This window comes from Triticum urartu, chromosome 6 (genome assembly GCF_003073215.2).
Source record: "Triticum urartu cultivar G1812 chromosome 6, Tu2.1, whole genome shotgun sequence".
NCBI lineage: Eukaryota > Viridiplantae > Streptophyta > Magnoliopsida > Poales > Poaceae > Triticum > Triticum urartu.
Genome location: NC_053027.1, coordinates 167,604,925 through 167,617,247, shown reverse-complemented (window position 1 = coordinate 167,617,247; position 12,323 = coordinate 167,604,925). Strand labels below are relative to the sequence as shown.

The window sequence follows — 12,323 nt, the reverse complement described above, 5'->3', positions numbered from 1 at the left end:
AGTGTATCTACACTCTAAAATATGTCTACATACATCCGTATATTGTAGTCTGTTTGAAATGTCTAGAAAGACAAATATTTAGGAACGGAGGGAGTACCTTTTTGTTTCAGTGCTTTTGACAGCTATCTGGTTGATTGGATGACCGATCGTTGTCTATGGCTTGATTCCATGCTCCAAACATGATATAATACTCGGATATGCAGAACTCACAACTCTATTAGAAAGTAGAATGACCAAGTTTTACAAGAACTTTCAAGTGGATGAGATCGATCGAGTGGTCTCAGTTGGAGATGGGATCGCACATGTTTATGGATTGAACGATATTCAAGCAGGAGAGACGGTGGAATTTGCCAGCGGTGTGAAAGTTTTTCTCTTTTGAGAGAAGCCCACATGCCACTCTTCTATCCCACCGTACCACGGTACCACAGAGGGTATCGGTGGCCTCGTGATCTCCATGAACAGAGATCACTACTAAAAAACTATAACTATAAGGACTCGAACCAGAATTTCGCCTCTGCCACTTTCAGTTCATTGTGTGGACAGAAACATTTGCAAAAGGACGCGTCACTCGAAGCAAACGGCTTCCATTTATGTTTGCTCGCTTGCCGATCGAAGCAGCTCTGGACTTCAGACTCAGGGAATAATACAACCTGCCAGTGCAAAGTCACAAAGACAAGTTCTGAATTATACCCCTCAGGTTCAGCATTGTACTAGTACTTGTTCTTGAAAACAGCATCTCAGCAACTCTAGACCCCTACGACATACATCCACGCATTTGACACAAGTGAAAGAAAACATTGCCTATTTGCACGTCCAGTATAATGTCTTGGAGCTGAACTCCTCTTTTTTTTTTCCTTTTTTTTTTGCGGGTTCTAGTAGTATATACAGTATGAAGCAACCAACACACCGCGTATGGAAACGCTCCCAGGCATTGCATATCCCGAGCTCGCCATACATATAAACTGCCAGATCAAGGAGACGGTGCATATATATCTTGTAACCAGCTAAAAACTCAAAAGAAGAGCCACAGCATTATTTGAGGATACATGTACGCAGCTTGATCAGCACTTCAGCAGCACCGTTGCTGCAGCGACTCGTCACATTCTCCAGATAACTGAAGCTTACTCCGCTGATACAAGCTTACAACGATTGGGCTATCGCCTTTCAGAAATGAAATGAAAAGAAGAAAGGTTATCTCTCGCAAAAAGGGTTTATCATTGGATCACATGTCCTCCCTGGAGAGAGCCTGTCACCACCGGAGGCCCGCTCTGGAGAGTGTCGTCGTCGCCGGAGGCGTGCTTTCCATCATCTGTGTCGCTTTCAGGCCCTTCACCACCTCCAGCATGGTCGGCCTCGCCCACGGGTCGTCAGCGGTGCAGCCCCGGGCGATGGCGAGCACGCGCGCCATCTGCTGCCTGCACGCGCCCGAAGCCGGCAGGAGGCAGGGATCGAACACCTCCTTCTCGCGGCGGCGCGCCACCATCCACTGCACCCAGCCGACGAGGCTTCCGCCGCCTTCATCCACCTCCTGCCCCGTTGGCTCCTGCCCGGTCAGCAGCTCTAGCATGACGACGCCGAAGCTGTAGACGTCGCCCCTTGCGGTGCATCGCATCGACAGCCCGTACTCCGGGGGGATGTAGCCGAGCGTGCCGGCGAGGTTGGTGCTGACATGGGTCTCGCACGCGCTGATGATCCTCGCGAGGCCGAAGTCGGAGACCCTCGGCTCCAGGTCCCAGTCCAGCAGGATGTTGCTCGATTTCATGTCCCGGTGGATGATATGGGGCACGAAGCCGTGGTGCAGGAACGCCAGGCCCTTGGCAGAGCCAAGGCATATCTTAAGACGGTCTGGCCATCCCAGCGAGTAGGCTGCGTCAGTCCGGTTCTTCCTCAGCCATGCCTCGAGGCACCCGTGCTCCATGTACTCGTAGATCAGGAACCGCTCATCGCCGGAAGCGCAGTAGCCAAGGAGGGGAACAAGGTTTGGGTGTTTCACCTTCCCAATGGTCTCTATCTCAGCTTGGAATTCACGGTTGTCCTGGAGCTGGTGGCCACCGTGCAGCCTCTTGACAGCAACTTGCCGGCCTCCGAAGAGTGCTGCCCTGTAGACAGTGCCAAAGCCACCGTCGCCTATGATGTGTAGATTACTGAAATTCTCAGTGGCTTTCAAGATATCATCTGCGGCGACCCTCATCAGTGAGTGCTCAAATGTCGCGAGGTTGATACTCAGAGGTTCCCGTGACTTCTTCCCTAGGAGTTTGCTCCTTAAGGTTTCCTCGGAGGTCACCATGGTCTTGCTCGCAGGTACAAGAGCCCACGAGGACCTTCTCTTCAATAGTCTCCGTCTCAAGTAAACCCCCAGAAGAACCAATAGAATGATAATGATCGTAATGCCACAGACGATTGCCGCTAGTGAAACTTGATAAGATGGATGAGCCGCCTTGTGATTGATGTTATTAGCAGCACAGTCCGCTAAGTTGTACGTGCCAACGATGTGGTTACCAGAGAAGTTGGCAAACACAAGGTTAAACATATCACATATACCACATGGGATGGTGCCACTGAAATCGTTGCTTGATAAGTCAAGATAGTTCAAAGTGGTAACATTGCAGACAGCTGAAGGCAGGCTCCCATTGAGGCTATTGCTGTGGATATCAAGAGAGGTCAGCCCTGTGAAGTTGGAGATAGACACATCGAGGCTCCCTGAGAAATGGTTATTGCTTGCATTGAACGTGTTCAGGGCACTCGCGGATCCTTCATCCCCATCGGGACAGGAGAATAGGATTTCTCCAGAGAGGTTGTTGTTACTGACATCCAGACGGCTTAGGTGATGGTTGCAGAGCAAAGACTGGGGTAGATTGCCAGTAAGCGTGTTACCCGACAAGTTCAGCTTATAAATTGCAGGAAGAATGTGGCCTATCTCAGCAGGAATGGATCCATTCAGGCGGTTATTAGACAGAGAAAGGCCCTGAAGTTGTACAGATGGCGCAGACCAAGGAAGCATATGTCCTACTAATGCATTGAAAGACAGGTCAATGGTTGCAAGACCCATCAGCTCGCCAAGCTCTGCAGGAATAGTTCCATTCAACAAGTTGCCTTGCAGGTATAGTTCCGCCACTACAGCACAATCCTTGATCGTTGTTGGGATCTGACCAGTCAATTGGTTGTATGACAGGTCAAGAAGTCGTTGGTGCTGATAAAATCTCAAATCAACGTGAGACGCGTGCGAGAATCCCACACAGATCTCGGAAGGGATAGTGCCTGACAGCTGATTATTAGACAAAGCCAAACTATTAAGCAGTGTCAAGCGTGATATCTCCCTTGGGATGTGTCCGGTCAGACTGTTATAGCTCAGGTCTAGCGTGACGAGGTTTGTGCAGTTGAAGAGCTCTACCGGGATGTTCCCAGACAACATATTGCAACGCAGAGACAATGTTATCAGACTCTTTAGAGTGCCGACCGACCGTGGAATTGGTCCTTCCAAGTAGTTATTGTCAATCCGCAGAATCTTCAAGTGGGAAAGTTCGGCAATGCTCTCAGGGATCATGCCGGTGAGGTTATTGTCACTGAGATAGAGTTCCTGAACAGTTGATGACTCCCAGAACTTGTCAGGCAGAGACCCCGTGAAATTGTTCTGGGTGAGATCCAGGCTTACTAGCGGTAGCTCAGCCAAGTATTCTGGTATCTCACTACAGAGCTGGTTAACTTGCAAACTCAGTATAGTGAGGTTCCTGCATCCTTTGAATGTCTCCTTGATACTCCCTGTCAGATTGTTACTATACAAGTTGAGTGACCGCAGAGAGATAGCTTGACACACCCCGGCAGGGATAGGGCCTGAGAGCAGGTTCTTTCCGGCAGAGAATTCAACCAAATGCTGCAAAGGCAGCAATGGCAGAGGCCCACTGAACATGTTGTTCACCAACGATATGGACTTAATATTCCCCCAGTTTTGAAGCCAATCTGGAATGTGACCCGACAGTCTGTTACCTTCCGCTTTAAAGCTGATAATAGCTTCTAACTCTGCAAGTTCTTCAGGGATAGAGCCAGTAAAATGATTGAAGGACAGGTCTATAACAGTAATCTTCTTGCAGTTACCAAGTTCTTTCGGTATGGCCCCAGTGAGCCCTGCACGAACTGCTAACAATTTAATTAGATTGCTCAGTTCACCGACAGATGTTGGGAGTTCAGCAGTGAAGTTGTTCCCTGATATATCAAGAGTCATCAAGCTTTCAAGACCACCGATTGACCGAGGTATGGCACCATTGAACTTGCAGTTGGAGAGTTTAAGCACTTTTAGCCGCTTCAGGTGACCAATCTCTTCTGGAATGCTTTCAGTGAAACCATTGTTCATTAAATTTATAACTTCCAGGTTTTCTAGTTGACCAATCTCCTCAGGAATTGGCCCAGTCAAACCGTTTGACGACAAAACAAGTCTCCTGAGGTTCACCAATGTGCCTATTCCAGGAAATATTGATCCAGTGAGGCTGTTATTGCTTGCGGCAAGGTATGAGAGCCGGGTCAGATTACTGAAAGCTGCCGGTAACGACCCACTGAATGTGTTCCTGTTAAGGTTCAGAAACTCCAGGTTCTGCAAGGTTCCCAGCTCTGGAGGAAGGCTTCCAGAGATGGAATTCATGGACATGGATAGCTTAGTGAGGTGCTGAAGCTGACCAATGGCAGGGCTCAGTTGTCCGGAAAGGCAGTTTTTGTCAAGCACCAGTTCTTTAAGCATCTTCAAGTCAAATAGTGAAACTGGTAGGGGGCCAGCGAGCTGATTATTGCTCAGGTCTAGGTACTGGAGCTGCCGCAAATTTCCCACAACTTCTGGGAGCTCACCATTGAACTGACATCCACTGACCTTTAACCGAACAAGCAACTGGAATGTCCCGATGCATGACGGAAAGGGGACATAGAGTGGCACATGGGACAGATCTATGGCCACAACCGCGTCTCCCGCACAAGTTATACCTGACCAGCTGCATGGAGGAGTTTTTGGATCAAACCAGTCATGGAGAAAGCCTTTCCCTTGAGGAATTGCATTCCTCAGAGCAAATAGATTCCTTTTATCAGATTCCGGCGATGCAGATATACGGATAATACAGAGAAGTTGGACCAACAGGTAGAGGCTATCCTGGAAAAGGAGGGGACAATCAAGAGTAAGTATCAGTGCTGAGGTAACAGAGTTTTGAACAATGACAATACATCAAACCAATAAATCTTGCAGGCAAACAAATGAAATAAGGTGCTAAAAAATATCCCCTCCGTTCCTAAATATAAGCCCTTTTAGAGATTCCAATACCAACTACATACAAAGCAAAATGAGTGAATTTACACTCTAAAATATGCCTATATACATCTGAATGTAGTCCTTATTGAAGTCTCTAAAAAGTCTTATATTTAGAAACGGAAGGAGCACTTGGCAGAAAAAACTAATCAGGGCATCTTCCATGAGCCAATAGACGATCGTGGATTCAACAAAGCAGAAGGTGATTCAACAAAGCTTAAGCTGGTGTTCTAGATTGGTATATACATATGCTAAATAAGAAATAAGAAATTACTATGTAAGATTAAGAGTCCCAGGCAAGGGGAATCTGGATACATGCCAATGTAATTCTAAATACCATCGCCAACTTCCAAAGAAATTGCACGTGCAAGATTGCTCTTGTACAAACTGTCCAGATATGTCATGCCATTTGCAACACTTACCTGAATATGCTACTCTGTCAGGGTCAAAATGTTCATTTTACATTTCACATTTGTAGCGAAATGCCCTTCCTTGGCTGTTGTTTTCACATCCACACACAGCCAATACATCGAACAGGTTGTGGGCGGCGGCGGACAATCCATCACAGCTCTTTCCTTCTCCCTCTTCTCCGGCAATGCTGCCCGGTTCTCTTTCACCTCGCAGCTGGGCTCACCGGCAATCGTCCGGCACGTCATGACGTTCCTCGCCGTCAGTCGTCACCCCCGACCCGAGGTGTTGGCCTCGACGGTCCTGGTGATCGCGGAGGCACCAGACGGGGAAAGGGAGCCGCCAGGGCCGGGGCGATGACGAGGGACAGGCAGAGGTCGGCGCGCGGCGAGGGGGCGACGGCGGGAACGGATAAGAGCGCGACGGGAAGCTGCAGCGTCGCGTCCCTCGAGCTACAGCGAGAGGCCTCCATCGATCTGCGGGCCGGCGGCGAACGGCCGGCTACTTGGCGTTTACGCAGTGCGGAATCCTGACCGGCGAAGCTCACGGTGAGCTATGGCGGCGGGTAGGGGTGGCGGTGGTGGTGGCGGGACTGGAACGCACAAACTTCTATCTTGGCGGTGGGTAGGGGGGTCACTGCTCCGCCGTGTTAAAATCATTTTAACTGTAAATTGGCTTTATATTTTTTGAGCAAATAAAATGGCTTTATATTGAAACGACCTCCAGAAGACCCGTATATACGGAAAGTTCACTCACTGAGGATGTGTCACTTGAACCTATACCTGGCCATGGGAAGCCCGGCCCGGCCAGCCTGACCCGAAAAAGCCCGACCTGGCCCGGCCTGGCGCTGCTCCCGGGCCGGGCTCGGGCCTAGATTTTGTGCCTGATAGCCGGGCCGGGCCAGGCCCGGGCCCGTCGTTTTTGCATTTTTCTGAAGGTCGGGCCGGGCTGGCCCGGAGCCCGACGGGCTTTTACATGTTTGGGCTGGGCTCGAGCCCAGAAAACAGGCCCGATGGCCGGCCGGACCGGGCTCGGGCCTGGGTTTTTTGCGTCAAGTTTGGCTAGGCCTGGCCCGAAGCCCGGCCCGGCCCGAGGTATGGCCAGGTATACTTCAACCCTGCCATTAGATTGATGTCTGGTTCTACAAATGGCTTTACATACAATTTAAGTTTAAGATCAACCACCACAGACATTACAACGCAACGCAGAGAGTGTGCCCTGAGCAAAACAACAAAGTCGCGTCTCGACCAACACCAGTCACCTCAAAGAGCAACAACTACAACCGGGCCTCCCTTCCTGACGCACCAACCACCCTAGAATGCCTAAAAGGAGATGGCGAGTGGATGGCGGGATTCAGATAGACCCAAGCAAGTTATCGTCTTTGACTCACCGGCAACGGCGTACATTGTGCCGATGAAGATCTACCTGGACCAGCGGCAAGCATAGAAGAGCCGCAACACAAAACCTCCAAACCATGTCTCCCCACACGAGGCTCTCAACAGTCACCATATCAGAGACACCGCCATCGCCGATCCGAAAAGGGGCCTAGGCTTTCGCCCGGAGACAACAACCCAAGCAAGAGGGCATGCCGACACACCTCCGCGACGCCTTGAAGGAGGGAAACGACACCCACAGGCGCCGTCGCCGCTAGCACCGGCCGAAGATGGGCAAAGATTTTCATCTGTAATGTCGCGCACTTCCAACCATCCCCACTGTATTGAGGCCACTGTCCATGTTGGGTTACTCCGCCACCGCCGCAGCACCTCGCCAATGTGATCAGAACGTCGTGGAACACCGACACACCGCACAACCTCCGTCACACAGCTCACCTTCCACCTCCGGCACGACCAAGACCCCGCAACACCAGAACAAATCTCGACCTCATGCAGTACCCAACCCACCAACTCCTGGCTGGCAGAAGCATAGCGGTTGCGGCTTAGAGCCCCAGATCCGGTCCAAGCCCTCTCCTTTAGCACCTGCGCCAGTGCCACCAGGAGGCCACCACCGCTCGTCCAAACACTGCAGCGAGGTCCGGCCGCTGCTCGCGCGGTAACACCTGGTCGAGAGTCGTTGTGCCTCTCTATGTCCGAGCGGCGTCGCCTCCGCCGTCACCCATGTCGGCTCCAATTGGACGGCACCCCCACGCCTGTGCTCCTCCACTATGCTCCACGTCGTGCACCGCCGCGCTCCGTCGTGCCTGCGCTCCTCACTGTGCCCCACTGCGCACCTCGCTGTGCCCCACACGTGCACCTCGCTATGCTCCGCCGCACCGGAAGAACTCACTCGCACTGCCCGCTTGACGCCCTCCCCCGCACGAGGAAGGCATGTCGGGGCGCGCCGACCACACTCGTCGACTTTGTGGGCCAGGCGCCGCCGCTGCCGTCGGCGGCGGTGGCAAGGGGATCTCATGGAGGCGGGGGCTTCTCGGCGCTAGGTTTGGCACCTCCAGAGCCTCCCGAGCGAGCGGCCCGGGAAGGGAAAGGGGATCAAACTGGATTTTTCTTACAAGTAAACAAATAGGATTGTCGCCCTGGAAGGCATGGTGTGCCCCCTCTACCATGAACCCCATGAAACTGTCGATCACCTGATCTTCCGGTGCATGTCTGCTTCGTGGTTCTAGAACTCGGTTGGGATTGTTGTTCTTGAAAAAGCGCCGAAGTGCAAAATCTCCACCTCATGTACGTGCCAACCGCTGTCAGCCCCGACACTACCAATGCCTTCACCATCTTGTGTTGTTGGCAACTCTAGAAGCACCACAATGGGGTGGTCTTGGGGTTTAGAGGCCTCACACCCTCTCTCTCCCTCTACTTTGGAAGGCATGCCGGGATGATGCTACTCTTGGCGCTCACATCTGTCGACTGCCTATCATCCTGAAGCAGGCGGCCGGATTGCTCGTTGCTCGCCTTCGGACCCCCCCCCCCCCCGATGCCTTTGATTTCTCTTTTTTCTCTTTGGGTGATTCCATTTACCTTCTTTGTAAACATTTGAGATCTGCCTCCTTTTGGAAATATATTCAGGTGGGAAATGCTCGGATCCCCCCCTCTCCCTCGGCTTTGATTTTTTCCTTACAAAAATAGAAAAGGAAAGCAAAACTGAAACAGAAAAGTTTGATCGGATTGTTTATCACTCACGAGCAACGAAATGGCATCACACCTAACCGGACAAAACTCTCAAATATCAACGCGTAGAGCCAAGCCAAGAGTGCACATGTCCCTTTCTCTCTCTCAAATAATAATAAGAAGAATGGTGCACATGCATATGCAATTAATCTACTTGAGACAAGGATCTTAATTCTTAAACCGAGTAGAGTATGTACCTTCCAAAGCATGACTCTGTGCTTGATCAATTCTCGAGAGCCGTGACAACAACTCAACTGTTTGAGCAACGAGAAGAGGAACGAGCGACCTCCTCCACACCACTGCGGCTTTACTTAGGGGCGCTGACCGGCGGCGGCGAGGAAGAGGATGGAGAAGGAAGGAGCGCCAGAGGTAGCGGATGGGAACGCCACCCGTGTCGCCCTTCGGGGGGGGGGGGGTAGAGGATTCCGAAGAATGTGCTTCCTATCCTCTGCACTCTATTCTTTCATCTTCACCACTGCAACCAGAGCAAGCCCAACTACACCAGATCTGGGTACCGCCAGAGCAGGCCAGAGCCTCCCGCCGCTAAATCCCTTGCTGCCCATACGACCAAGAGGTGCAACCACCACCGCCACCACGAAGCATGTCGGAAAGACAACCGTGCAGCACACCGCTGGATTGCTTGCCTTGGTACCCCCCCCTCCGATTTCTCTTTTTTTTTGTGATTCACTTTACCTTTGTTGTGAACATTTGAGGGCTGCCCCTTTTGGAAATATATCCAAGTGGCAAATTCCTGACCCCCTCTCCCCCACCCTCCGTGTTATTTATATTTTACAAAAATAGAAAAGAAAAGCAAAAATGAATTCGTCGCTGATGAGCAACGAAATGGCATCACGGTGTGTTGTGGGGCGTGACTTTGTACCGGATGCTGTTGATCATCGCTTTATATATAAAATAGGGCAAAAGTCTTTTTTGATAAATGGCATCACGGTTAACCGGACAAAGCTCTCGAGTTCAATGCACAGAGCCAAGCCAAGTGTGCACATGCCCCTCTCTCTCTCTAAAAAAGAAGAAGCAGTGTGCACATGCATATGTGATTAATCAACTTGAGGCAAGAATCTTAATTCTTAAACGGAGTAGAGTATGTACCTTCCAAAGCATGACTGAGCAACGAGAAGTGGAAACGGCCGAGCTGATCTCACCCGAAAAGAGAGGGGAAAGAAATCCTGAAAACAAGGGATCCAAAAGCAAGCACGGGCTGGACCATGCATGCAAGCAATTAATTAGTTAATGATATCCAAAAAAGCTGCCAAGCAGTTACCAATTGGCAACCACTCTAAAGGATAAAGATTTGTTTAAGACACATTTATATATGCCTTAGTTATCACACATCTAAATAACTCAATCAATTAAAAAAAGATAAAAAAATGCTTGCATGAATCTTAGCATAAAATTAATGTCATTGAACTTAGATGTGCAATATTTAGAACACATTTTGATATGCTTTAGCAAAACTAAAAAGGGTAATCATCATTCAAGAATAGCAAAAGGAGTAGAGTTACGGTAGCATTTACTGACACGTCGAGCTATTGCGGCCGCTCTCGGCCGGGGCGATATGCAACCAGGGCCCTTTCAATTTATTACTCCCTCTATTTTTATTTAGTCTGCATATTAGGTTTGACCGAAATCAAACTTTGTAAAGTTTGACCAAGTTTATAGAAAAATATATAAACATTTACCATAACAAATCTATATGATGTGAAAGTACATTCAATAATAAATCTAGTGGTATTGATTTTTTATTGTATATATTAATATTTTTGTTTATAAACTTAGTCAAAACTTACAAAGCTTGACTTTGACCAAAACTAATATGCGGACTATATAAAAACAGAGGGAGTACTAGATTTCGAAATATAGCAATAACTGGGCAAAATAATGTAGTACGGGATTGCAATCTTGAATAAATTTATTATAGGATTGAAAAAGATATGCCCCTTGGGTGTATACCTGCCGTGCATGCATGTCCCACAGAAGGCAAATTATATGTGAATACGAATAATAGTAGACTTCACGGCGATAGGACCAGCGCGTGATCGGTGTAACACACTTCAGGCATGCAGACCTCAGCGCGTCGCACACGTACGAGACTTGTCAAAATTCAAATGCCCCTGGCAATTCCAAACTCACTAGCTACTGTAGATGATATGTAATTCTTCTCTTGAGGATGTATAGATCGACCTGTAATTCCTTTTTTTATCTGTATATGTAATTCTGCTGGTACTGCAGATCTACATACAGGACAGGAGCGAGATCACACCATTCTGCACGATATGTAGCCCCGTCGGGATCGGCCTGGAGAGCTGGCGGAACAGCCGCGCATGATCGGCCGGAGCAGAGCAAGAGACGAACAAGGAAACAAACACGGCATCTCGACGTGGAAGGGCCATGCAGATATAGAAGGAAAATGGAAGAAGCGAGGGAGGAGGGAGGGACCGACAAGTCTTTGCTTACTCGCTCGATCGGTGACAGAGCCTCGCTCGATCGGGGTGCTGGCCACGTACCGCCGGCGATCGAGACGGACGGCGCCTCGATCGACTGTCCCCTGCGTGTTCGTACTGCCTTGGACTGTCCTGTGGTGAGAGCACGAGAGAGAGGCATGAGCGTGCAGCAAGAGAGAGGGCACGGAGAGACGGGAGGGCGCGCCATCTTGCTTTACCAGGTCTATCCCACGCGCGATGGGCGCGCTCGCCAACTCGCCGGCGACGTGTTCCAGGCGCGGCCACTCAGTCTCGGCGAGCTGGCGAGGAGAGGAGGAATGAAAGAGACAAATGACGGCGTTCCTGGGAGGGTGGCGGCGTATTTATATGGGTTTCGGCTAGGAACGGGAAAGAAAAGGGTGCATGCATGGTGGTAGTTGCCATCCCGGGCCTTCGCCTTGAATCCGCCGGCTACCTTCCATTTCTATTTGGCCTGCCACCTTGTGCTCCACACCGCGTTGCTGCCGATCTTGTTTTTTTTTTTCAGTTGGGTTTCTCATCTTTTTGTCGGCCGTGTAGATCTCTGCTCTAGGAGTGGGTGGGTTCTTCCTTCTTTGTATCTGCCGGCGGCCAATACGGGGTTTGGATTCACGGTCTAGGGTCTAGGCTCGCCGAACCTCCACTATAGAAAGGGCGGGGTAGCGTGGCAGCGATTCAGATGTGACAAGTGAAGAGAGTCGACGTCAAGGCATGGAAGAACATGTGGCGCATGGCGGGGAGCAGGGCGCACGCACCAACTTCACTGAAGTGTTTGTGACGGACCAGGGACGGCGACCGGGTATGACTCACCTACATAGTAATGATATTAACAATGTTGCGAGTGGGACGGGGTTAGAGTGTGGTGTAAGATATATAAGTAGTAGGCATTAAATTTGATGGCTATAGACAAAACAAAACAGGGATGAGATCACCTTCTGTGAGTAGCGGATGCGGGGTTTTTGACCTGAGGGCAGTTGCCTTCGAAATGGCAGGGGGGAGCTTTGCCACGCAGACAGAAGGATTTCACGGACGTGCTGA

General features: G+C 50.2%; 1 protein-coding gene across 1 annotated transcript; it reads right to left on the bottom strand.

Annotated features, from left to right (window-relative positions):
• Positions 1-1,015: 1,015 nt before the first annotated feature.
• Positions 1,016-6,161, bottom strand: LOC125516676 (leucine-rich repeat receptor protein kinase MSP1-like). The gene is made up of 2 exons (XM_048682026.1): positions 6,012-6,161; positions 1,016-5,128 (listed from the first exon to the last, which is right to left on the bottom strand). The coding sequence occupies exons 1-2, from the start codon at positions 6,159-6,161 to the stop codon at positions 1,250-1,252; spliced, it is 4,029 nt and encodes a 1,342-aa protein (XP_048537983.1). The 3' UTR covers positions 1,016-1,249.
• Between the last annotated feature and the right edge of the window lie 6,162 nt (positions 6,162-12,323).

Excerpts from the sequence above, each read along its gene's own strand:
- LOC125516676 (XM_048682026.1), bottom strand. The coding sequence starts at position 6,161 with ATGGAGGCCTCTCGCTGTAGCTCGAGGGACGCGACGCTGCAGCTTCCC. Across the intron at positions 5,129-6,011 it reads CGGCTCCCTTTCCCCGTCTG|GATAGCCTCTACCTGTTGGT; the intron begins GTGCCTCCGCGA and ends CTCCTTTTCCAG.